Genomic DNA, 27,503 nt, shown 5'->3' on the forward strand with positions numbered 1-27,503 from the left:
TACTGAACGTCACCATTTGTAAGTTACTTTCACACATGAAATCACATTTGATCCTCATAACACTGTGGTGAGGCAGGGAGAACAAGTATCATTATTCCCATTTTATACATTAAGAGACTCAGCAGAGGGGTAATGTGCCTGGATCCACCCACATATGCTGGAAGTCCTAGAACCAAAACCCAGGTCTTCTGACTTCAGATTGTGCCTTTTCCACTGTCACACACAGCCTGAAAGGCATGGGGTTCTATACCAGATGTGGGAATCCAGGATGGCAAAATGTCCACAAAGGTAGTTACTAGAAATGACCCTTACTGTCTCCTCACTTGTAGAGTAATTTTACTCCAATAAAAAAAAAAAAAGAAACATATGGAAGAGAAAGGAAAAGAGTTTCTAGTTCTCTGGAAACTCCTGATCTAATTGTGGAAACAAAATTATCTCAGTCTCCAGTATCTATTTAAATAAAAAGTGATATTGCCCAGACTTCTGTGAAATCAGCCAGTTCTTAGGAGAGCCAGACAAATTTGCTTGCTTCAAGAAATTTTTAGGCTCTGAGTTCTAGGACTTTATGAGTTTCTCCTCCTGGGATGCATATGTTATATTTATGTGCTGTCCACAGTATAATATTCAAGACTGTGAGAAAAGCAGTTATTTCTTTGTCTTATCTTTCATTTATGCATTCATTCATTTATTCACACATATTTCTAAAGGTTCAGGTTCTGTGTAACAGGCTGTAGGAACAGGAGGATTGAGTAACAAACTACCTGATAGAGAAAAGAGAAAGCTTTGTAGAAGAGATGATCTCTGACCCAGATTTTAAAAGGCACAGAGAAGATTGCTAAATGTTGAGGAGGGGGTTGAACATCCTAGGACACAATAAAAGCACGTGTGGAGGCATGGCAGTTTAAAACAGCCTGCTTGGACATGGAGGCAACCTAGGTGTCTGTTGACAGGTGAATGGATAGAGAGGGTGTGGCGCATATGTGCAATGGAATATTATTCAGCCATAAAAAGGAACTAAACTGAGTTATTTGTAGTGAGGTGGATGGACCTAGAGTCTGTCATACAGAGTGAAGTAAGTCAGAAAGAGAAAAGCAAATACCGTGTGCTAACATATATATAGAATCTTAAAAAAAAAAAATGGTTCTAACAAACCTAAGGGCAGGACAGGAATAAAGACGCAGACGTAGAGAATGGACATGAGGACATGGGGAGGGGGGTGGATAAGCTGGGACGAAGTGAGGGAGTAGCACTGACATATATACACTACCAAATGTAAAATACCTAGTTAATGGGAAGCAGCTGCATAGCACAGGGAGATCAGCTCGGTGGTTTGTGACCACCTAGAGGGGTGGGAGGGAGACGCAAGAGGGAAGGGATATGGGGATATATGTATATGTATAGCTGATTCACTTCGTTACACAGCAGAAACTAACACAACACTGTAAAGCAAGTACACTCCAATAAAGATGTTAAAAAAAAATTTTTTAAACCTGCTTTCTCCAGGGATCACACTGCCTAGAGACAGGATAGAGAGTCTCGTGTTAGAGAAGGTAGGTTAGAACCAGCCTGTCAAAAGCTCAAGTGCTGATGCTAAGAAATGTGAGCTTCCTCATGTAAGTAACATATGTAAGATGTCTGATACTACTGGTAAACTATGACTTCCATTTATTGAGTATCTACTATTATTACCCTGATGACAGCGGAGAATGAGTTGGGTGTCACGAGTATGAAGTCAGAAAAGAGTGGTTTGGAAGCTGTTGCAATAGTCCAGGTGAGCCTTAATGTCCCTGGTAGGAGGGATGATGCTCCCATTGGCAGCTCATTCTTACTCTATTTTAAAAGGGAGCTTTTGGCCAGCTCAGAAGTTAGAGGTCAACTGCAATTAAATGAGAATTTGTCTCTGTTGAATGCAGGAAAGAACTGCCGCCACCACCTCTGCTTGCCTCCCACACCCCAGCTCCCCAGCCTCTGATTGCAGTGCCTGCCCCACCCAGTAACTCAGCACTGCTGTTAATAAAAGTTTTATGTAAGGCCCTAGTATGGTCTAATTGTATTGGCTCCCAGTTCCATAGTCGTTCCCAAATATAAAAATGTTATTTTATTGAAGCTCAGTGTGTACAATTTAAGTTGTCTATCTGCTGACTTTTTTCTCAGAAATGAAGGATAAAAGTGATTAAAGCAAATGTAGAAGAATAAGCTCTTAAGCTGCCAAAATTATCCCACATTTAGGACTGTGCTTAGTAGCCTATAAAATCATAGAATCAAAAGTGAAAGGTCCGCTAATCCAATCCAGTGTTATGGAAGGGATTCCCACAATAAGTGTAGTTTGGATTAGATCGTAAGTTTATAAGCCAGGCTGTATATGAGAATCACTTTAGGAGCTTTTCTAAGAACACGGGTAGGAGGCCATACCTTCATGGTAGGAATTTCTTCCACAACATCCCAGACGGGTAGGATGACTCTTCTTAAGTACTTCTTCTAGTGACTAAATATTTAGTCACTAGCAATAGTTAAGCAAAACAGCTCATCCTATTAATTGTACAGCTTTGATTGTTAGGGCAATAAGAGAGAGTAACTAGAAGAAAAGATGTCATCTATCCATGATGGTTAGATCTGTGTAGAGGGATTCCCATATTTTATAATATGAACATGCATAACTTTTATAACGAGGTGGGAAGCAAAGAACTATGTTTCAGAAAATGGAAGAGCAAGACTACAAAAGGCCTTGATAAAAAGCTGAGCCTCATCCTGTGAGCAATGAGGGAACAATAATAGGAAGAAGAAAATCTGTTTCTTCAAGGTCCTAAATGATGTGGCCTCTGCACACCCCTCTAGCCTCACCTTCATCTTTTTTCTGCTCACTTCCTTCTCTCTAACTTTGCATCTCTCTCTTTGCTTCAGCAATACTGGCTGCCTTTCTCTTCCTTGAACGTGCCAAGCTCATTCCTGCCATAGGATCCTTCCACTAGCTATTCCCTCTCTATGGAATGTTCTTCCTCCAGGTCTTTGTATGGTGGGATCATTCATGTCATTCAAATCTCAGCCCAAATGCCATCTCCTCAGAGAAGCTTTTCCCATCCATTCAATCTAAAATAGCCACCCAGTCACTCTGTATCATATACCTTCATTTTATTTTTTCATAGCACTTATTACAAACTAATAATTTCTTATTTGTTTATTGTCTGCCCCCACCCCTACCTATCTTTGTTGTTCACTGTTGCATCCTTAGTACCTAGAACAATGCCTGGCTCATAGTAACCACTCAATAAATATTTGTCAAATTAATGCATATGTACATACTTTTTCCTGAAACTGAATAAGAAAATTAACTCTGCATAGACTGTGTATTTATAAAAAGATGTTATTTTTCAAATAATTTTTTTGTGATGGCAGACATCTATATGTTGGAAAAAAACCTTTTGTTTTCTATGAATGTACATTTTTTAAATAGTTTTGCAAGTCAGAAAACTGAAATGATTCACAAATGGTGCTTTATAAAATGAATTTACATACAACATGAGACACCAGGAGACAGACCCCCTTATTTGTCCAAGCACAGTGTTCAGTATAACTTGAGAAACTTTTATTGAACATCAGCTTTGTGCAAGGTACTGTGCATAGGGCAGAAACTCCGCTCTCTAGATTTCATGATCTAGTGGAGATGGCTGTGTTCATGAGGCACTTTTATACAAGGCACGGTGATGACTGTTACCAAGAAGCTCACAGAAGTATCTATACTGACATGACGGTTCTGTAGCCTGATTTTATGCTAGAATTCTCTAACACTAGCAAGCGTACGGTTTTCCCTTTCCAGGCAGTAACAGCCCTCATGGAAGCCCCACCTCTCCTCTAGACAGTAACATGCTGCTGGTCATCATCGTTTCCGTTGGCGTCATCACCATCGTGGTGGTCGTGATCATCGCTGTCTTTTGCACCAGGCGTACCACTTCTCACCAGAAAAAGTAAGGAGCCCCAGTTGTAGCCCATACATTTTTTTTGTACGTATTCTTTTGCTTCTATGTGACTTCTGTATCTGGAGTTGTACACAGAGTTAAAACATAAAATATGTGAAAAGCGATGTTTTAAATATTTTTAAAGGAAATGCAGAATGGTTCCTCTTATTAAGTGTGTGTCATTCAGGGTCCTGGCAGGAAAGAGATGGCACACTGAAAGGGGGTGAAGGAGGCTTTAATGAAGGGACCATTTACAATGTCCTAGGTGGGGTTAGCGTTAGGCAGCAGTGTTCAAGGGCCAGCAGCAGTGATAGGCCACTGTCACCCTTAAAAGGGTGAGGGTTTTTTCTGATGAAGAGAGAGCTGTTTTCAGGGATCTGAAGCAGCAGGAGAGGGCTTGCGACAGGAACCGTGTGGGGTGGTAGGACTGTAACTACTGCCAACCTCTAGCCCAGCAGTGAGGGGGCAGGAGAGAAAATACCTCCTACCTTCCAGTGTCTTGCCTGTGCATTCTACCTTCCAAACCAACTGGAAGCCAGGGACAGAGTTACCTTGTAGATGTAGTTCATTTAACTCAACCTCTCAAGTCACAGAGCCAATTAGACAATCGATCTGGAGAGGAAAGTGGACAATGTCCAGCCTTGTTGGGGGCCCCTTTGGAAGACTGTCTCTGTGCACACAGTGAACCAGATGCACAGGAGTTTGTGGAATTTCATGGCACAAATGTCAGCTGAGATGGACGGAGACCATAGACCATAGACTCTAAATCTAAGCTTAGGAGTATTTTTAAAGAAGTGCTACCAAGTGTAGAAGTTGAGGTTGGGACTGCAGGAGGTGGGGTGGGGGGAATGCGGTGGAGAGATGTATTGATTAAATGAACGAGAAAGGATTACTTATAATCAGCATATCACATTAGCAGAGAGGTCAGGTGGCTGCTAGCTCTGAACTCCTCTGGGATTTTGAGGCTTGCGGCTAATTGTCTAGAGGAGCTAGCAAGGTGATTCCATAATATGGTGCTTGATAACAGCCTGCACTCCGGAACCTGAGAGAATCCTTGACCCTAGGTCATATTCTACTCCTATCTCTGGCCAGCAAGACAGATGCCATAAAAAAGGACATTCTTGAGTTACCCGTAATAGCAAAAACACAGTATGGGTAATAGAACAACTTTAGTTGCAGTATCCTAAAGGATCGTAAGATGGAGGTATTGCTCCATAAAGAGAAAAGAGAAATTCACGTCTGTGTGATTATCATCAGACCTGGTCTGCCCAAGGCAAGGATGCGAGGATTTAATAACAATAAATCTGTTTGTTTTCAAAATAGAGGGCAAGTACAAGCTACCATCTAACTGCTACTAGTTATGGCTTTATGTCATTTTCTGTAGGTTCTGTGATGTTTTTAATCTTTCTTTTGCCGAAATAAAATAGCTTTCTGTAGCTCACCTTCATCATGTTTCCAAGAGGATGGGGGCTCTCTTTATAAGCCTCTTGATGGCTGCCTCTTACAGCTTTCCCTACCTACCTTTGACTGTAGAAAACGGTTTCTCTTTAAAACCTCAGAGATGACATTTTTCTACGCTACAACTTTTCTATAAGCTGCTTTTTCAGCATTTCCCATTTATCTCTATGAACTTGATTTTGCATCTAGTTTTAGACATCTTGAGATCTTTATTTAAAAGAATCTGGAAAAACAAAATGACAACATTCCTTAATGTTTGGGGCGATTTAAAATTCAAAGTAAATAAAAAAATAAAGTACTTAGTCTTCAGATTGAGAGGTGGGAAAATGAGTTTGTAATAGGCTCTGTACTCTGTATTTGCATCTGCAGGTCCTATAATTTGCGTCCCTTTGGCTAAAAGAATCGTATCAAATCTTCATAGAGCTTTCCCCTCCTCCTCCCCCAGTGATCTGCTTTCCAAGTGTTCCATTGACCATCGAAAATATGTGAGCTTTTCTCAGTACTTTTCTTCCTCTTTAGTACCTGAGACACCTCCCATTTCAATTGTAGCTGTTTATAGACTCTTACAACCTCAAAGCTGACAGAGTATTTAGAGTCTAGCCCCTTTTAGTTTCTCAGCACATCCCTCTGTAGCCCCCTCGCTCTCAAAAGATGAGAACTATCTCAGTGTTCCGCCATCAAATCTGAAAACCTTTCCATGTCGGGAATAATCATTTTCTCCCCCTTCCTCCTGTCGGAGACCAGTTCTCCACTTACCGTCTGGATCCCAGCGTCTCCTGCTTTCTAGGACCTTGTACTTGTGGTTGTCCCTTTCTCCAGCACAGCTAACCTCTCACTCTCTGTTGGCTCTGCCCCTTCAGCATGTAAGTGTGCTCAAACTTCTTCTATCTTAAGAAATAATCATAACCCTTCCTCTGTTGCATGGTCCTTACCACCAACCACTTACAAATCTCTGTCTTTCCCTTCACCACAAATTTCTTGAATACTTGTCTACACTCACTTGTCCATTTTTTCACTGCCCATTCATGCTTCAGTCCTTTTCTAATCCAAATTTTGCCCCTACTGCTTCAGCAGAATTGCTTTTGCTGAGGTCACCAGTGACTTCCATATTGCTAAAGCCAAAGGAGATTTTTCAGTCCTTATCTTAATCTCTCCCCACTTAACACAGTCAACTACTCCTTCCTTCTTGAAACATTCTCTTGAATACATTCTCTTGTATTCCGTGATTGTGTGTTCATTTTCGCAGCCTCTCCAATCTACTCAGCCATCAAATACAGACATTCCTCAGGGCCTGGTCCTAGAATTACTCTCTTCTCCTTCTACGCTCTCTCCTAGTGATACTTGCTCCTTTGGCTTCATTTACTTCTGAATTTCAGCTACTCCCATATTCCTCTCTCTAGCCAAGGCCTCTCTCTTCTGAGTCTCAGGCTTGCCTCAGTCTCAGAACCAATTACCTGTTTTATGTTTCATCTGTAGTGTCTCAGAGCCACTTAGCATGTCCAAAACAATTTATAATCTTTTCTGTCAAACCTGCTTCTCCCCAGTGTTAGTAAATGGCTTAAGCCAGAGACCTCGGCATAATCCTTTATTCCTCTTGTTTCTTTATTCCTATCCTTTCCCACATCCATTTTTTCACCAAGTCTTGTCATTTTGGGCTCCTAAATAACTGCCAAATCTCTCTCTTTCCTCCATCCTCACTGTCCCAGGCCACCGTCAGTCATGGCTGAGATTATTGCAGTTGCCTCCTAACTGCCCTCCTGTTTTGTCCCCTACCCCTCAAATCCGTTCTTCTCATCCCAGTTGGTTTAAATTTTTAACTCAGAGTTAATCTCCTTACTCTCCTGCTTAAAACCATTTAGGGGTTTCTCTTTACTCATAGAGGGAACTGCAGACTCTTGGCGTGGCTCTAATAGCCCTTTATGATCTAATCCCTGCCCATCTTGCCAGCATCATTTCATATCATTCTCCCTATGGTTCATACGCTGCCACCACTCCGGACTTTTTACAGTCCCTCTAGCACACCAGGCTGTTGCTCTGTGCTTCAGGGCTCTGACATAATCTGATTTTACCACCTGGAATGCACCTTCTGCCCTGTCCCATTTAGGTCTTAGCTTAAATGTCACTTTTTCCGTCACATTTTTCCTGTCCACTATATGTCCAGCTATTAAGAGGTTACTATAACACTTGGCATTTCATTAAGCTCAGAACATTTAAAAATAATAGTTCAGGGCTTCCCAGGTGGCGCAGTGGTTGAGAGTCCGCTTGCCGATGCAGGGGATGGGGGTTTGTGCCCTGGTCCGGGAGGATCCCACATGCCGCGGAGCGGCTGGGCCCGTGAGCCATGGCCGCTGAGCCTGTGCGTCCGGAGCCTGTGCTCCGCAACAGGAGAGGCCACAACAGTGAGAGGCCCACGTACCGCAAAAAAAAAAGAAAAAAAAAGTTCAATGTCTGTCTTCCTCACTTGGCCAGAAGTGCTGAGGGTACAGCAATCCAGCATAGGGCCTGACATACAGTAGGTACCTAATAAATGCTTATTGAGTTGGGTGAGTGACTTAATGGAGAAACTAAGGCACAGAAAAGTCGACACTGTCATCCCCATTCTTGACTTAACCCAGTGGTGGTCCTAGTTTGAGTTACCTATGGAGTTCCCTTCCTCCTTTATAAGCAGACTCTATGTCTACTCCATTGTTATATTTCTAGTTAATGGTGTCCTTTCTCTATTGATTGGAAACTTGGGGAGAAACCTTTTGCTTTAGAGATTATTTGATTCAAAAATGCTGTCTAATCTGCTTATACTCAAAAAAGTCACAAGGCACTATTCAAATACGCCCATGTACATACCTCTAAATAATGTGGACAAAGCAGTGATACACTTACTATTCCCAGAAGGAAACTTCTTGACTCTGTTTTTCTTGTTTGTTTCTGATTTTGCCTGAAGCATCTCTCAGAAGGGAAGTTTTAATCATTGAAACCTTTTGACTAATAATATTCAAGAGTTACTTTTAAAAATCCTCTTAATTTTGTACCTAGGAAACGAGCTGCTTGCAAATCAGTGAATGGCTCCCACAAGTACAAAGGGAACTCCAAGGATGTCAAACCCCCAGACCTCTGGATCCATCATGAGAGACTGGAGCTGAAACCCATTGATAAGTCTCCAGACCCAAACCCCATCATGACGGATACTCCAATTCCTCGTAACTCTCAAGATATCACACCAGTTGACAATTCCATGGACAGCAACATCCATCAAAGGCGGAATTCATATAGAGGTTCAGGTTTTTCCCAAATGTTTGGAGACTATTTTCATTTAAACCATTTTCCATTTTGTAAGGTTGCCTTAATTTGGTGATTCCTATACGAGGTTAGGTTTAAAGAAATGTGTGTTACAGGATCAACCTCTGATGAAGAATAGCTAGCTCGTTAGGGGGGAGAGGTTCTATACCCAGATGAGACAGTCTTCTAGCTCTGTTAGGTCTCTCATCGTGTTCACCAACCTGACACTCAAGCATTTGAGACAACGTAGCCTATGTCTGTGCATTTCATTCCATCCCTTCAGTGGGGCCCCAGCTCTCATTGTGGTGTTCAGCATGTTCTTGGTCTGGCTGCTCTCCCTCACAGACCTGCAGTGAAGCATGGTAGGCAGCGTTGTGTCAACTGAGTTGCCTCAACAGGGACTCCTGTAATGCACTAATGGTCATTTTCCTCTTTATTTCACTTCCTGCAGAACCACCTTGTCCCATTGTTGTTTGTGAGTCCTGAATCCCCCACCTGAAATGTTTTACTGCTGAGGCTGCTCATTGGCCTAGGGCACATGTTTGTAACCAGCCTCCATATTTGATGTCTAGGGCATGAATCAGAGGACAGCATGTCTACACTGGCTGGAAGGCGGGGAATGAGACCAAAAATGATGATGCCCTTTGACTCCCAGCCACCCCAGCGTAAGTTAAAAGCTTCTCTTTTCCCGAGGGCTGCCAATCTATCCAGTCATGTCGGGGAACAACTATCAGTGATCTCTTTGACTTCACTTGATCCTAGCACAAAAAATAATCTACCAAAGCTTTGGCACCATGAGGGAATAAGTATCAAGCATTTGCCATATTTTGCAATTAATATTTATTCTTGCAAGTAACTTCTTTAATTTCAGTGCAAATAAGCTAAGAAGCCAATTTCCACAAGCCTCCCAGGCATTAGGGAAGTGACCAGTCTCTTTAAAAGTACATCGAGTCTCTGCAGGAGAGATGGGGCTGAAGATGGCACAGTATTCCTTAGGCTTCCCGATACATAATCAGTGTTGATAGGCACCTGCGGAATTTTTTTTTAGTTAATAGACGTTATATTTTAGAGGAGTTTTAGGTGGACAGCATGGAATATTTTTCAACCTTATCTGACCCATGCTTCACTTTGATAAGCATGAAAATTGTCCAGCCTCCTTTAATAATATTTGAAACTCAAAATAAGTTAACTGTCATGATTAAAAAACCAAAAAGCAGTGGGACAGACCAATTATATTTTTAAACTAGTGTTTCTTCTCCCTTGTTACTGTTTTCAAGGTGGGGAAGCCTTTCAGATTAGCTGGCACAATGGGACTTGAGGTTGAGGGTCCTCTGTGCCATTCTAGAGAGATAAGAAGTCACTTGCCTACCAATATCAAGTTTAAAAAACTATTTGATCTTGAAGTTATTTGCTCTGGACTGAACAGTAGGTTAGTAAACATTAACACTGTCAGGTGCCTAGATTCAAATCCTGAAAGATCACTTTTTAATTTAACCTAAATGAGCTTTTGGATTTTTATTCATTTCTTAAAAGATGTCCCATTTCAGAACTATTAGCCATCCCTGTTAACAAACGACAGAGATTTTAAATAATCACAGATATCCTACACACAGAAGATGGTACCATATACTTGGAAACTGGTGGAATCCCTGAGAGTGTAAACGTCTGCACACACGCTGTCACTTGCACGAGATTCTCAAAATCAGCTTTGAAAGGGAAAGGGCCCATTTGCTAACAGGTCATTTCTGCACAAAGTAGTTTTTGCTTAGGGTCCACGATAAAAAAAAAAGAGGAGCCTGTACTTCGAAGTGTGCAAGGAAAACCAGTTTCCCTCTCATCAGAGGTGCCCTGGATGGGGTCCCCAGGTTTAGAAGTGTCCAAAAAGAGTAAATTATTCCATTCCAGTTGCTTTTGATTTATAAGAAGATGGTAGCTTGACTACTTACTTGTTTGTTTTATATAAGACTTTAGTTCTTGCCTGAACTGGCTTATTTTTAAAACTTGTAAAATTTGACTAACCCTATTCCTAGATTTGTTATTTTTAAATATGTTACACAGAAAAGATGTGCTGTACTAGTTGATAGCATTCCTGTTTTTTTTCTTTTTTTGGTGGTGGGAAGGAGTATGCATAAAGGTACAGTATTACTTAATTTGTGCCTCAGCAGTTGGGTGGGTGAGTGGATCCTTTAATTCAAGAATCTGAAACCCAAATTTACTTGTGATGTACTTGTGATCTTCAGGTTTAGAGATATGCTTTTCCCCACGTGGCTTCAATCCTTTTTCACAACCTGGGATTCCCTGGAGTCTGCATCCCCCATCCACCTACCATGGCTTTAAATGTCTGAGCACTGCTGAGAAAGGCTTGGTGGTGTCAGGATGAGGTTCCATCAAAGGCCTTGCACCAGAAGCTTTGGATTCTGATTCAGCTAACAGCTAATGATTGCCAACTGTATTCTAGACAGACACTTTCACATTTTTAATTTGGAAAAACTGGCAGTGCCTTAAAGTCAACTTTGTTTTTCTTTTGTGAGAGTTCTCTGTACCTAAAACACTTTCAAGTTGCACTTCCTAGATAAAAATCAGGAGGCTTTTTCCCTCACCCTGGCCTTAATTCTGGAAAACATTGATTCTGAAACACCCTACTTCTGAAAACTACCTGTCTTCCCCTGGAGGAGATGCTGACTGCCAAGCTGCCCTAAGACCTCTGCTCAGCCAGATTTTCCAAGTTGTATTTTATTCCAAGGGACCACCTGCAGCTTCTGATCCCTGAGGGCAGGGAAAGCCCCTGATTAGTTTCCCAGGCCTTAAGGGGGGAGGGGCAGCACTGCTCCAGGGTCCCTGGCTGGTTGTGCCACCTGCTTGTTTGCACGTGGCAAAGAGAAAGCTGCAGAATAAAGGCCTCAATTTTTTTTTTTTTTTTTTTTTTTGCGGTATGCGGGCCTCACTGTTGTGGTCTCTCCCGTTGCTGAGCACAGGCGCCGGACGCACAGGCTCAGCGGCCATGGCTCACGGGCCCAGCCGCTCCACAGCATGTGGGATCCTCCTGGACAGGGCACAAAGCCGCGTCCCCTGCATCAGCAGGCGGACTCTCAACCACTGCGCCACCAGGGAAGCCCAAGGCCTCTATTTTATTGACTGGGATTTTCTTCACCAGTCATGTTGAGTGGCTCCCCAAAGATCTAGGGAGATTCTTGGTGACAAGGTATTTTAAGAGACTCCAAAGGCAAATTAAGTTTTATCACAAAGTTTGTGAAGTCCTTGCCTAAAGGGAAGAATAAAAAGATGCCATGTGTTCCTAGCCAACCCTGCCTGTTTACCTGTTTGGGGGATTTAGAGCTGGTTATCTTGATGTTAAACATTCTGCTTCTCCAGCTACTCTATGGGAGTACCTAAGAAAAGTTTCTATCCCAACTGGGCTTCTGATTTTGTTTGTTTGCATCTCTGGGATTGATAATGAAGCCTCATTAAAGAAGCACTTTGTCTTCATAGAAAGTTGTATGTGGAACATCTGTGTGAAATTTTGGATTTGTTTGCTAAATGCAGCAAATTGAATTCCTTAGCCAGTGTGGGAAGGAAAGAGGCAATTTAGGAAAAATCCGTTTATCTTTTAATATGTGAATGGATGTGGCTGAGCTCCCAGACTGGAAAGCAGGAAGAGATGGTGCCCTAGGCCTGTGTTTCATGCTTTTAGTACTAGATTGTAACGTAAGAATTCAGTTCCACTGGCATTCCTTTTAAGATGAAAGCTGATTAAACAGCTACTTATTCATTCAGCCTAAATACCTATTTCATGCTTCATTCAGCAAGTAAGAAAAGACAGAATGAATTAGGAATATACTCAAAGGAAAAGGGACTTCTATCTTTTTAAGCAAGAGAAAAAAATAATAGATACCCAAACCACCATTTGTTTGCTTATGGATTTATATTTTATGACATATTCAAGGAGATATTTTTAATAACTCACATAATCCATATTTATTGTAGAAGAATTGGAAAATAAAGATAAACCAAAAGAAATTTTTTAAAAAATTCTTCACCACTCTTCCCCACAAGATAATCACTGTTAACATTTTAGTAAAAATCATCAGGGTTTTTTCTTTCTGTGTTATATCTAGAGACATATGCATAGGAGTGTGTTGATTTTTTAAAGCAAGTATAAAACCCATGGCTAATTGTCCAAATTCAGCCACCTGCCACCAAAAAGCCAAGGAAGTGGTCGTACGGTATGGGAGGGGGGCATGCGGTAACTGCTCTTGAACTGTGATATGTGTGTGTCTGTGCAAGCATGTTAAGCATTTCTCTGTCTTGTGTTCATTCACAGCTGTGATTAGTGCCCATCCCATCCATTCCCTCGATAACCCTCACCATCATTTCCACTCCAGCAGCCTCGCTTCTCCAGCTCGCAGTCATCTCTACCACCCGGGCAGCTCATGGCCCATTGGCACATCCATGTCCCTTTCAGACAGGGCCAATTCCACAGGTGAGAGATGAGGATGGAGCCCCAGGTGGAAAGCATTCCAAAAAGCATCGGCAGGCTGCAATGGGGAGGACTTGCCCTGCTTAGAACGACTTGGATTTTTTTTTCAGTGTTATTTGTTTATCATAACGTTTCTGTTACTGACTCAAATTTGTTTCTATAAAATTCAGTCCATTTTTTTCCCCTACGTTTTAAGTGCTTAGGGCAAGGTGTTGTTTTAGTAAAAATGTAACTCTAATCACATAACCATGTCTTGTTCCATCATCTTGCATCTTAATTCCGTCATATTTTCAGTTTGTTTATTTTTTTAATCCTCCAGTTTGAAAGGAAAATGTATTCTGGGTGATTTTCAGACACTAGATGTTGCCTTTGCCTAATGTTGGGAAGGTTCTTAGGGCAGCCATAAGGTAGTTCTAATGTTAGGCCTTAATTACTTACTTCTGCCATGTACCAAAGTAAGAGCAACACCTGGGGACAGCAGGGCCAGTGGCCATGTTGAGCTTGTGCATATTGTAAACCTCAGGTTGCCTAGTGGATTACTGAAATTAGAAAGGGCTCACAGGCATAGATCATCTCTAAAAATAGATAGGAAATTAGCCTAACAATCTGCAGTGTATTTAAAGATATACATTGCCAGACTAACATGTCCCAGTTTGGAAATCTTAAGAAACAGCTTTATCGAAACAGTTTTAAGGAAGAAAAAGTGAAGGTGAGAGGACAGCAAATGGAATAAATACTGTTCCTCATTAATTGAAAATTAATTTCCATCTTCTCAGTTTTAAGGTGCAAAAAACCCACTTCTCATCTATACAGTGTTCTCTTTTTCCATCATTTGAAACTTGTCTTTTAATAGTTACATATGTTACTAGTAGAACTAAGTTTTGGTAGTTCTGGAAAATAAGGGAATTTCAAGTGAATTCCATTTTAAAAGAGCCTCAAAACTTCGTGCTAGAAGCTTGGGTTGCCGGTAACATCCCTTCCTCCTTTACGTTTTGATCAATTATAAACATACCCAAAGCATCAAATGGAGGTCAGAGCTTATTAAGAGATGCCTGATAACTCCGAAAGTTATCTACTCCCAAACCTTTACTTGGTTTGGAGAATGCTGCTTGAACTCATGTCTAAAATTGGTCTCTCCCTCCCTCCAAATCCAGGTGTGGGGTCCTGCCTTTAGGGAAAGACAGTCTACAGGAGGCTATGGAAAACCAAAGGCTGCCTCACAGACATAATCTCAGATAGAACAGACAAGAAAGCAGCCCTCCAAACCTGCTCTTAGAAAGTGGTTTTTGTGTCCCGACTCTGTTTCTCCATTTTTAAAGGCAGAAAGGCCTCACCCACTGGGATATGGGCCTACCTAAGTGCATGGCAGGGTCTTCCCATCAGATCAGCCCCCTCCTCCTCCCTCTTGGACAAGGAGGGGGTTGAAGGTTGGCAAGAAGCATAGGGCTCTCGCCCACCCCTCGTCCAAGTGGTCCAGTGTTGATAAAAGCTTGGTTCTGTATGGATTCAGGCGGAAAGCGAAAAGAGGAAAAGTAACTATTTGTACCACTAAAGGGTTTCCTGTTTTAATGACCAGAGGAGATAAAAGAAGATAAAACTTGTAATGGAGCCACTGAAGATGGATTTGAAATGTAGAGCAGGTATCTAGAAGTGATCAGAGTTCTCCTCCTGTTGTGTTTTCCTGTGTTTCTAGAGCCCAGTATTACCACAGACCTGTAGATGTGGGCTTGGCATGACTAGACCTTGTCCAGGGCCATCTCTGCTCTGGAGGGCATTGGCTGTGTCTTTTCCTTGGACATTTACTATGTCACTACCACCTGATGCAGAAAGCGTGCTTTCCACTTGCCCAAGCGCTTGGCCACTGTTCACTTTGTGTGTCTTAGACAACTCTGAGAGGTCAGTCGGGAAGTAGGGTCCCTCACCAAAGCAGAAATTTTAGTTACAACGTACTTTCCCTCGTGGGCCAGAGGTGTTGCACAGTTTCAGGGCACACCCTTCACAGAGAATACAGTGTGCTGGTGCCCTCTGGAGTTGCTCCACACTCTGATTCATGTAGGCAACCCTCTCTTCCTTTTTCACGTTTCCCACCATTTCTGGCCCTCAGAAGCATATGCATCAAATGAAGGCAGTTGCGGCATCCCAGGTAGGCCTGTGTGCCCAGAGCTGACCTAACATATCTGCCAGTACAGTCGGACATGGTCCAGGCTAGAGCCTGCTTTCTCTCTCCTCATCCTTGTAACCCTCGCTAACCAGCTTCCACCCGGCCCAGGATCACACAGGGTGGGACCAGCAGCTCCCCAGGTGTGGTGATAGCTGACCTGAGCAAGCATAAGAAGTGAGATCCTCAGCGTACCCCTGGAAAGGACAAGAAGTGACCTAGGCCTGCGAGGGTTATCACAGCCAGGCTCTCAACACTTGGGGAGGGTGTATGAGTCCCTCATTGCTGGGACCCAAGGCCTTTAAGTTAAGGGAGTAGCACTCATGACTGCCATGGCCCATCTCCTGAGAGCCCAAGGGAACAGATTCATTGCTATCTCAGCAACAAAGGCAGGGAAAGGTTGGATTTCTGCGGGTTGCTCATGCATTACTGCTTAAAAGGGTTTATTTTCCTTAACAAGGTTGAGGACTCTAGGAATCAAGGGAGGCCCTCCTTCAGGCTACCTGGTGCAGCCTATGGCCCTGAGCTGGTATCCTCCAGACCCCTCCTCAGGGTGGGGATGGTGATCTGCACCAGCTCACACTATTGGAAAGGTCTTCCTCATATGGTCTCCCTGGGACTTGGTGCTGCTTCTGCCCCTGCAGAGTCGGGGGACAGGTGGTATTGGGCATGGAAGAGCAGTGTGATGTGTATTGGATGGAGCATGGACTTGGGACTCGGGCAGGGATTCGGAATCCTGCCCCGTTGGTTCTGTGTCCTTGGGCGGTGCTTAACCTCCCAGTGTCTAATGAGTTACTAGGAGAATTGAATGAGCTAATGAGTGTAAAGCACTTAGCATGGTGCCTGGCTCAGAGTAAGCACTCGGGTAGTTTACGAAGAAAAGAACCTTATCAATTACTCAAACCCTGTGTATACCACTTTACATACATTTTCTTAATTAATTCTCGGGGAATTACGTGTTATTCTCCCTATTTTTATAGGTGAAGAAACAGATTCAGAGATTTGGTGACTGCCAAGTTCGCTCAGCCTGTCTGTAGAGATTAGGGTTCAGGTCTGTCTGACTCCAAAGACAGTGCTTTTACTACCCCCCATGCTGCCTTCCAGAACAACTCTGACCCCTCTTCACATATTTTGAGATTTTTGTCATGTTCTTGAGTTTTCCCCGTCTCCAGGCTTTTTCTTTCTCTGGACCCCCAAATACCTCATGGCATGATCTTAAAGCCATTTACAGACCTCTGGACTGTTTGGTTGTCCAGGTCTCACTTGAGCTGTGGGGCTGTTGCTCAGGGGAGGGTGTGCACAGTAGCCAGAGAGCGTGCAGGGCCTGTGTGCCTCTCCTGCACTGACCACCAGGCCTCGCAGGCAGAGCTGGTCCTTGTCAGGTACCCAGCCAGTCTTGGTGGTAAGACATGTTGTCTGTGAAAGGCTAGTCTCTGAGACTGTCAATCAGTGACTGACATTTTCAGTTTTCTTTTCTTCTTCCTTTTATTTATTTATTTATTTACTTACTTACTTACTTACGGTTGCGTAGGGTCTTGGTTGCTACATGCGGGCTTTCTCTAGTTGCGGCCAGCGGGAGCTACTCTTCACTGAGGTGCGCAGGCTTCTCATTGCGGTGGCTTCCCTTGTTGCAGAGCACGGGCTCTAGGCACATGGGCTCAGTAGTGGCTCGCAGACTCTAGAGCACAGGCTCAGTAGTTGTGGTGCACGGGCTTAGTTGCTCCACGGCATGTGGGATCTTCCCAGACCAGGGCTCGAACCCGTGTCCCCTGCACTGGCAGGCGGATTCTTAACCACTGTGCCACCAGGGAAGTCCCTTCTTTCTTCTTATTTACATCTTAATAGACAACATCTCAGGAACATTGATATGTGCTCCATAGTGAGTACTGAGAAGAATTTTAAATCTGTAAAATTGTGACCACTTGGTTGTGTAGGTGAAACAAATCCAGCATCTGGTTGACAAAATTGTTCGGGACTCTTAGATTAGACTGTTCTTACTTAGCCTTGACAGTGGTGCTAATCCATGATCCCTTGGACTAGCATTGATCCTAAGTGCTTATTGAGCTGGTTTCAGGAGCCCTTAGAGGTAGCCAGAACCCTGGAATGTGCATATGTTCAATGGTAAAATAAATGCTAACATTTGGACTTTCCTGCTGTAGAATCTGTTCGAAACACCCCCAGCACTGACACCATGCCAGCCTCCTCGTCTCAGACATGCTGTGCTGATCACCAGGATCCTGAAGGTGCTACCAGCTCCTCTTACTTGGCCAGCTCCCAAGAGGAAGATTCAGGCCAGAGTCTTCCTACAGCCCACGTTCGCCCTTCCCACCCACTGAAGAGCTTTGCTGTGCCAGCAATCCCTCCCCCAGGTCCTCCCACCTATGATCCAGCGTTGCCAAGCACACCGTTACTATCCCAGCAAGGTGAGTGGGGACAGCAGCACCACTGGAGGGGCCCTTTGGCTCCAGCTTATGGCGCAAGTCACCTCTTCTTTGCAGAGGAGCAAAGCAAATGTTCTCCAAGCTTATCCCTGCAATTTAGTGTTGCAGGGTGCATTGCCCCTCTCAGGGAGTGTAAGGGCTCCTCCTTTGGGAACATATATAAACCAGAGAATAATTTGGCGGGGAGCAAGGGCTGATTTTCTGAATTGTGTTTTGGGTGCAGAGTCCTTGGCGGTAAAAGCCAGTGGCATGGGTATGAACAACAGATGTGGTCTGCCCAGCCTCCTCCCAGAGTTGCCTCACTCCATAGGGTTCCTGCCAGCTGGAGAAGGGTCAGGGAGGCCAAGACTTGGAAACAAGCAAGAACCTTAGGGTGGAGGAATAACCCTGCAGAAGGAAAGTTAACTCCTCGAGTTCACCCAGCTCAGCAAAAGCCCTCTCACCTCCAAGGCGTGCTTTCTGCCTCCTACTCTTTCACATTTTTCTCTATTATGATGGTTTGTTTCAGAATAAATCACTGGTTTTCAAGCTTTCTGGTCTCAGGACGCTTTTTAACTCTTACAAGCTGTTGCAGCTGCACAAGAGCTTTACTTCACATGGGTCGTAACTATCATGATTTACCATATTAGAAATCAAAACAGATTCTAAAACTATTTTATTCATTTAAAAATAGCAATAAATCTATCATGTTAAGATAAATAGCATATTTTTCATGAAAAATAACTTTCATAATAAAAGAGTAGCATTGTCTTATATTTTTGCAGATCTCTTTAATGTCTGGCTTAATAGAAGACAGCTGGATTCTCACACCTGCTTCCGCATTTAATCTGTTGCAATATGTTGTTTTGGTTGAAGAAAATCTGGCCTCACAGATATGTAGTTGGAAAAGGGAAGATTATTTTTATAACCTTTAAAGACAACTGTGGATATTCTTTTTTTGATAACTACGGCAAACTCAACAAGTTGTAGTTTCTTATAGGTTTGTTTGTAATGTGGAATCAGAAACCATATAATTATTTGTAGTCTGTTCCAATAAATCCATATATCTTGTACTTTGAATGCGTGGTGCTGAACATCACGTTGGTCTTTGGAAAGTAATGGTTCACTAAGTTACACAGATCCTCCGAATTTTGATACATTTTGTTAAACAGTATCTAAAAATACATTTGTTAATATCACCAATGTCTGGAAGTATTGGGAAGCTCTCAAGCTCATGGTGGCAGATACAAGTTTTTCAAAATTCTGATTTTTCACTTTAAACTTAAATTTTATCATTGGAAATAAATACTGTCCGTTGTTTTCCCTGAAGTGACTGACTTGACTTCATTCACTTTCTAGAAAATATCTGCCAAATGCTCAAGTCTGAATAACCGGTTTGTGTGTCAGTCTTTCTCTGACCTAACATTGATGTTTCGTGATGAAAGCAGCAGTTCGGCTCACAACTCAATTACAAGTCCCTTTATTGAAGACAGCTGTTATGCTTTGGTGTACAGCAGAAGTATTTTACCCATGTTTCCATTTTAGAATATTTAAAAGATGTGTAATCAAGGTTGAGATTTCATAACATAATTTTTGCTACTTCATTAACGATGATCTTAAACTGGCTCTTTTTAAACTTGCAAGTATGCATGTCCGTGAATGACTTTAGTTTGGTGCCACTGCCTTAATTTGTGCTAAGGCTCCAGCGGTTTTACCCACTGTTGCTTTTGTACCATTGGTGGAAGGGCAAAAACTGTCTTGGCATGATTATGAAAAGAGTTTTGACCTCCCAGATATCCTGCCAGGGGCCCTTGGGCCACCACACTTTGAGAGCAACTGGACTAGGAGATGAGCTTTCTAAAGCCAAATGGAACATTTGGCCTCTTGGATGCCCTGCTTTCTCCCTCCTGCCATCTTGTTCCAGGGCCTTTTCAGAGCAGGATCTCTGCCCTGGGTCTGGGTGCATCCCTCACCCTTAGCAGCATTTGGACCTTGGGTATCCTTGTGAGGTCTGGGGGAGCAAGCTCAGCCACACACCTGATGGTGCCCTTTCCCCCTCAGCTCTAAATCATCACATTCACTCGGTGAAGACGGCCTCCATTGGGACTTTAGGAAGGAGCCGGCCTCCTATGCCAGTGGTGGTTCCCAGTGCCCCTGAAGTGCAGGAGACCACAAGGATGCTGGAAGACTCCGAGAGTGTGAGTTCGCAGGGCCACCAGCCCCGCCAGGATGACTAGGTGCATGTCCCAAGGCCTGAGAGTGCGCTGGGCACGCTGATACTCTGTGCTGGCCCAGAAGTGTGAGGCAGAGTCGCTCACTCATTCATCAGGCGAGCACTGAGCAGCTCCTGTGAGCTGGGGCTGTGCTGAGGGTTTGATCTGCTTGGATTAGCTTGTCACACCAGCCCACCCACCTGCCTTCCTTTTAACTGTGTCCTGTCTCTCTGGTCCTCTTGTCTTGGTTTGAACCATCCACGTGTTCTTTTTCCCCTTACTCCCCCTTCATGACCTTTCCTGAGCAGGATGCTGGAGAGGAACGTGCCTGCATGGTTGCTCTCAAAACAAAAATCAACAGGGTCTCTCCTTGATCTTTCACTCCCACATTCCAATAAATATGTTCTGCCTCTGCATTTCCAGGTACAGGACTCTCTTAGGAGGAGAGCTTGGGGCCCAGAGATACAGGGGACATACCAACTGTGCTGGGTCCAACAGAGACTAGAAGGGACGAGTGAGGTCCTCGTGACCCTGGCAGTGTGGGTTGGAGGAAAGGCATTCTGCAGTGGAAAGAAATGAGTGGTTGCTGGCTTGGGCACATCCTGCAACCTCTGATGCTGCTGGGCCAGCAGGGGCGTGGGTGGTCCAGTCTCTTAGGCAGTGTTGTCACTGACCACTTGACGCTTTGACGTCTCTCTGTGGGCCCTCCTTCTGGACGGCTGCTTGGACTGTGCCTGGTAACTGTTCTCTTTTCTGTAGAGCTATGAACCAGATGAGCTGACCAAAGAGATGGCCCACCTGGAAGGACTGATGAAGGACCTAAATGCCATCACGACAGCATGACGACCTTGACCGGGACGTGACTCCAGACCTGAGTCTAGAAGTCTTGGGACTTAGCCTTGAAAACAAGGAGTTGTACAGAGCACGAGAGGACAGCACTTGAAAACACAGAGTGAGCAGGCCGCCCGGCCAGCACCCCCACGTGGGGCCAGCTCCAGGCCTGGCCGCCTGCCTTCTCCTGGTCGGCCTGGAAGACGCCGTGTCAAGGCAGCTTCCCTTTGCCTGCCGCTACCCTGCAGGACTGGGCACCATGGGCCAAAATTTTGTGTCCAGGGAAGAGGCAAGAAGTGCAACCTCTGTTTCACTTTGTGGTCAGGCTGCGTCTTCATGCTGCGACGGCATCGCCTTTATGGAGTGTAGACGTTGGCATTTATGTACAATTTTATTTGTGTCCTATTTTATTTTACCTTCAAAAGAAAAACACTATCGAAACCCAAGGAAGTCTGTGGTGTTATCCACAAGTGGTTGACGTTTGACTACTTGTTTGAATTATGTCTGGAAAGTCATTGACAGTGTGGGTTGTTCCAGGGGTTGGCGTGTTTTGTGTTTTTGTTTTTATTTTTGATTCTGAGTCATTGCATCCTCTACCAGCTGTTAATCCATCACTTTGAGAGGGGGGAGGAAATGTTGCATTGCTGTTTGTAAGCTTTTTTATTTTTTTTATTATAATTATTAAAGGCCTGACTTTCTCCTCTCATCACTGTGAGATTACAGATCTATCTGAATGAAATGTAACATTGAAAAGACTTGTTTGTTGCTTTCTGTGCAGTTGCAGTATTGGGGTGGGGGGCGTTGGGGGGGTTGGGAACTGGAAATGGAGGGGCTGCTGAGGTCCTGTGAATGTTTCAGTCATTGTACTTCCTTCCAGAAACCTGCAGAGAATGGAAGCATCTTCTTTACTGTCCTGGCATGTCCATCTCTATTGTCACTAAGTTGCAACTGGAGTTTCATTTGGATCTAGTTAAAAATTTCTTCTGTGCAATAGGTGGGTTCGAGGATGTAGCTGCCCTGGTGTCTTGGTCATATCCTGATAAGAATGTCCACGCTGAGGAGTCAGGCGCTGTATTGCAGGAGTGATGGCAGGACAGGGCACGAGCCTGGCCGAGTTCCTGGGAAATCGGAGAAGAGGTTAGAGACCCTTTCCTGCTGTTACCATGTGTTCCCTTCGGGGAAGTCGGAGGTTAAGGAGGGAGCTTTGTTCCCATGTAGGACTCCTTGCTTCTCCCTAGCTCCTGTCCTCAGCCAGTCCAGCTCTCACTTCCACGCCTCAGAGCCCCACGGGGAAGGTGTTAGCAAGAATGAAGCAGGCAGGGGCTGCAGCACCAGTGAGGCTCCCCACTTCTTTCTGAGCACTGTTCTGTACGTAGCAGGGGACGGGGAGAGTGGCCTCCCCAACTCCTACACACCATCCCAGCAGCTCAGCTAAGCCCCTGATCTGAACAGGGCAGCAGGAGGTCTCTGAGGTGTGCTGAGAGGCTGGCCACACAAGAAGCCTTTGCCTTTGCAGGAGGTTCTTGTATGCTTTTTCTCAAAAATGTAAGGAGCTGAGGTTTTTCTTTTTGTTTAATATAAAGAATCTCTTAAGAATACAGGACTGACCCTCAGGCATCTTCCCCTGCTCCCCAACAAATCCCCAGAAGAGAGTGTGGAAGGCAGTGCAGAAGGCGGATTGCGCTTTGGTTCTGTAGCCAAGAAGAGGTCAGCTGCTGAGAACACCAGTGGGCACTCGGACCTGCCTGCCCTGGGGCCTGTGCTCTGCCCTGGCCACACAGGCGCCCTGCTTGCCTTTGTACCTTGGTTATTTCCCCTATTTAGGTCTTACCACACATTTGCTTTTCTAGAAGATGAACTCTGTTTCTCAACTGGGGGCAATGAAAAGTGCAATGCTGGAACTCCTGTTGCCCTGCTAGCTGGTCACAGAGGATAGTGCCAGGCCGGATTCTGGAAACCCAGTGCACTTAAACTGATCCTGAAAAGAGCACTCAGAACACTCTGGACACCAGGAGGGCTAGATTCCCCAGAAACTGTCTTACCTTTTGCCCAAAGAAACATGCTCGGTATTCGGGGCATTCCCTCCCATGAACCCTGATACTTTGGTTACCTCAGGGCCTTGGTACCTGGATACTGCCACAGAACTGGGGTGGGGGGAGGGGCCTATTTTTAAATAACTGTTCAAAGTTCGGGGATTTTTTTAAATTAAGAAAAAGGAAAGTTATTCTGTATTGCACCTTTTCACAGTTTAATACATTTTCTTACATTTTCCTGTGATTTTTGAAATTAAACCATTGTGTGTCTTGTAATGTCCTAGTTGAGCTGCTGACCAGCAGTTTCCTTCAGGAGGATTTGGAGCAAATGTGTCTGTTGCCTTGTCACCTGCTGGAAGGGGACCTGGAGGGCTGCTGGGGACTAGTTTCTGTACACACTTGTTTGGCCTTTTCTGTAGTTGATGCTGTAAACTCTATGGCTTTTTGAAAAACAATTTCATGTTTTTATTTAGTATTGGAAATCCAATACACTTTTTTAAATCCAATCAAACTCTGGTCTGGACAAAGTGTTATTTTCCTTTTTCCCTAGGAAAACAGAACTTCGGGGTCCCGTTTCCCATCCTCAAGTGGACTTCACCATTGCCCTCGTCACTGTAAAGGCAGGAGTTCGGAGGGGCACCCAGGGCGGTGTAGCGGGTGAGCCAGGTGGTGATCTGGGTGTCCTCCAGCCCCAAAGACGAGCCCTGTCCCTGTCCCCACCCCCATGACCATTGCTCCCCTGCAGGGACTGAGAGCCCGAAGGATCAAAGATGACACCTGTCAGAAAGAGCCAGGTGCCCCCCTCCCCCGCCGCCCCAGGCAAAAAAGCGCAGCTGTTCCTGAATGGTGTGCAGGCCGCATCCCTGCTGTGGCAGCGTCCTGCGCAGCAGCTCGTACTGTTGGCGCACAGCCTGGGACCCACGCTAGGCCCGGGCCTCTCCACCCCCGCCTCGCACAGGTGTGTGATGCCAAGAGCGGGTGTCTGCAAGGAGCCCCACCTTTCCCAGGCTGTTTCAACTTCTGACTGCATTCACTGTGTCTCAGCTTGGGCTGCTATGACAAAAATATCATAGACTAGGGGGCTTAAACTGCAAACTCTTATTTTCTCACAGTTCTGGAGGCTTGGAAGTCCAAAATCAAGGAAAGGGCAGATGTCAGGTGAGGACCCACCTCCTGGTTTATAGATGCTGTCTTCTCACTGTGTCTCATGTGGCAGATGGGTGAGAGAGTTCTCTGAGGTCTCTTTTACCAGAGCACTAATCCCATTGTGGGCTCAACCCTCATCGCCTAATAATCACCTTCAAATACCATCATACTGAGGAGTAGGATTTCAACATGCGAATTTGGAGAGAGACAAACATTTGGTCCATAACACTCTGTAAGATTTCTCACAGTGTATGGAGTCTGGGCTCAGAATAGTGAGTGGGGAGCATAGCAGCCACAGGCCTGCCCTCCATGAATGTGGAGTAGCGTGAGGGCTGGATACAGAGCCCAGCCTCCTTACTAACTGCTCCCTCGGCCCCAGGACTACTTCTGCTCTGCGGCCGTGTACTTTATGAAACCCAAATCCCATCATTCCCATTAGCCATGCCCCATTGGCCTCAGGGTGGAGTCAGAGGTCCCAGTGCCAGAGCCTGTGCCAGTCTGCCGCAGCCCCAGGCCAGACGCTGTCACCCTGTGTACCCAGTGTCTAGCAGAGAAAGGTAACCTGGGACACGCTTTTCAGTCTTTGCATCTGGAACACCACTACCCCCGTGTTCTAACAGCCAGAGAACCGGTGGGGACCCTCCTCTGCATCCCTAGATGGAGCTCTTTACAGTGATTTATGTTTTGTGTCTTTTTCCACTGGACTGTGGACTCAGTGGAGACACAATTTCTCACTCCTCTCTGAAGGCCTAACGCCAAGGGCAGATTCTGACAACAGCAGATGCTTGTCTCCTAGAAGGATGGATAGACAGGCAAGAGGACTCATGGCCTGGAGTGTGTGGGAAGGCTTCCCGTATACACACACCCCCTCCCGCTCCCTTAGAGGGATCCTTGTAGGTCCCTAGTGTTACTGGTGCCAGGACCCTCCCATTCCAGCAGCCATGGCCCTTTGGTGTCCTGGGGTGAACTTGAAAGATAACAAAGACCTGTCTGCCTGGCACAGTTATAAGAAATGAGGCTGATGAACTGGGTGCAAGGTTGTCCTCCAGTTGGTTCTAAGACAAACACTGTGAACAAGGCTCTATATGAAGAAGAAATGCCCTCTTTCCCCAGTCTATCAGCCCCTCCCAAATTTAGACATCTTCCTGCCAGGAGTGTTGTGTCATCAGGAGAGACTGGAGAACAGCACTGAACCAGCTGTCAGACTGATGGGGAGGGGGCAGGGGGCGGAAAAGCAGGGCCAGCCTTACCCATAGACAAGGGGCCTCAGGCAGGAGGTGCCTGACTCTTCACCTTGGGTCTCCAGCTACCAAAGGAGAGAGTTCACCAGGGAGGGGGAGAGGGGACGAGGTGGGAGAGAGTAATTCAAGGAGATAGTACTTTACATTTTCCATAATCTTTTAAAAGTATGTAATGTTGAAAAAATGTTATCTGTGACTATAATTACTACTCTCTGGGCACAGCGGATGATGTTCATCCCAAGATGCTCTTTTACTCAACTATGGATTGGATGGGTTTGTGAAATGAAAACATGGGCCTAGAGCTAAGCTCAGAAGGGGTGAGAGGGAGCTCTTGCTGTGCTATAGTGAGAAGAATTTGGAATTTCCTGAAATAATTGGGGGTGGGGAGGCAGCGGGTATATCAACAAGAAGATGAGAGAATGAGGGGCAGGTGGGAGGATGCCCACAGTGGGAAGAGGCTGCCCTTAAGGTGCCCCAAAGAATGTTTTGAAATGAGAAGATCTGAGAGGTAATTTAGTGCAGTTTGCTCTTTGCACCTCCATGACGTAAACCCATCCAACTCCCCAAGTCTTGTATAACGTCTGCCATGTGCACAAGGCCTTGCACAAATTACTGGCTTTCCCCCTTCAAAGAAAGGCGTATCTGGGTCGACGTGGTGACGGATAGACCACAAGTCTGGCATGGTGATTGAGGGTGACCAAAAATGGGGTTGGCTCAGAGCCAGAAGTGACCAAAAGAGTTGAAACCTGAGAGTTCGCAGAAATCAGGGGACACAGGAGGGCACAAGACCTTTCCCACATCAAGGTATGAGAATCCCAATCCGCCTTATCCAGGTTTAAATAGGCAGACTGACCGCAGCTGGTGTCTGGGTTGCAGTCATCTTACATTTCCACACCCTCCACCTCGGTGTCCTGGAGCAAAGCTCCACCACTCCATCATAGGTGTGCACACAGGTGCCTGCCCCTCATTAGTGGCTCTACCTTTGTGGAGCTGGTCTCCCCAAGGAGAATTCTGGGAGCCATTGTAAACTCTTCCCTCAACACCACAGTACATGGCTCAGCAAACCCTGCAGCTCTCTCTCAAATGTCTCCAAACTGGCTCCTGTTGGTCTCTATTGGGCAAACTCCTCATCGACCCATCCCCCCACCTCAGCCTCAATGGCAATCCAGCCTCCACACGATTTGATTTTTCTTTTCTTTTTTTTAAATAACACATTACTTCATTTATTCATTGCATGAGTTTGGCAAACAGCACAAAACTTCAGCAACATTTTAAACATGTAAAGTCAAACGCTGAACAGTACTGGAAATCTGTTTTTACATAATTAGTTATAGTGAGTACACAGGTAGGGTTCTACAAAGCTAACAAAATACCAAGGATGGCTTAGCTTCTGAACATATACCACAAAAACACACACAAAAGCAATATAATTTATCTTTACAAAAATTACAGCCAAGCAATAAAAAAGGATGTTAATAATGAAGATACTAACACGTATGTTCACTACGTATATCTTATACATTGAAATGCTACACCTTGTACCCTGAAATGCCATGTGTAGAGAGCCAGGCAGAGTAAATTTAGGCTCATCACTGAGGTTAAGAATTATCTGAGAATTTAATGCTTGTATGTAACATACTCAATTGAAACTTGCTATATACCAGTTCCTAGATCACAACAACGCATTTCACCATATATCTGAGAAGTTGAGTCTTCTTTGTTGGCAGTGTAAAATTTTTGACCAGTGTCAAAATTCTGGTAAAACACACATTGAAGGCATTTCCTAGTGTATGCAATGTTTGGGGGCATTAAAGAATGTGGGAGAAATTCTTAGATTACACACTAAGTTTCTGCTGAGCTTTGTCAAACCAAACAGCTCAACTATAAGGCAAGAAAAATTAACCCCCCTATAACAGATTAGGGGGTCTTAACCAAATAAAGATAAGAATTCAACCTTAGGAAAAAACTCCCTACATAAGCAGATATGAAACAGTGGGCACTAAAATGAACATCTAAAAATTACCTAACATCTTGATATTCAGTCATTGGTTCAGAAGCCTGACAATTTTTTGGTATATTTTATCTAATTAATGTTTTAGAATCAGCACCAGTCCCCCAAACCTCAAATTGTAATATTTAATCTTCATTAAAATACATCCTTTTGTGCTGTATTAACACTACAATCAAAGCTGAATTTACTCAACTTATTATATATTTTTGTGTACACTGGTAGGAACTTAAATTTTTTTTATTTACTTGTGTTTCTGTTTTGGGGCACTTTGAAGAGAAACTCATTTCAC

The 27,503-nt window shown here is 44.5% G+C and overlaps 1 protein-coding gene across 11 annotated transcripts in view; it reads left to right on the plus strand.

Moving 5' to 3' along the window:
- Positions 1-23,327, plus strand: part of NEO1 (neogenin 1) — a 237,875-nt gene extending 214,548 nt beyond the window's left edge. For 5 of the 11 annotated variants that reach the window (XM_027123545.1, XM_027123548.1, XM_027123549.1 and 2 more), the window contains 7 exons: positions 3,815-3,962; positions 8,442-8,680; positions 9,257-9,349; positions 13,006-13,164; positions 17,479-17,742; positions 19,801-19,937; positions 20,712-23,327. In XM_027123545.1, the coding sequence (XP_026979346.1) occupies positions 3,815-3,962; positions 8,442-8,680; positions 9,257-9,349; positions 13,006-13,164; positions 17,479-17,742; positions 19,801-19,937; positions 20,712-20,795 (1,124 nt within the window). In that variant the 3' untranslated portion in view covers positions 20,796-23,327. The other 6 variants (XM_027123552.1, XM_027123556.1, XM_027123547.1 and 3 more) reach the window with 5 other exon arrangements.
- The last annotated feature ends 4,176 nt before the right edge of the window (positions 23,328-27,503 follow it).

The sequence above is a fragment of the Aethalodelphis obliquidens genome, unplaced genomic scaffold, assembly GCF_003676395.1.
Source record: "Aethalodelphis obliquidens isolate GAN/ISIS:26980383/991018 unplaced genomic scaffold, ASM367639v1 scaffold26, whole genome shotgun sequence".
NCBI lineage: Eukaryota > Metazoa > Chordata > Mammalia > Artiodactyla > Delphinidae > Aethalodelphis > Aethalodelphis obliquidens.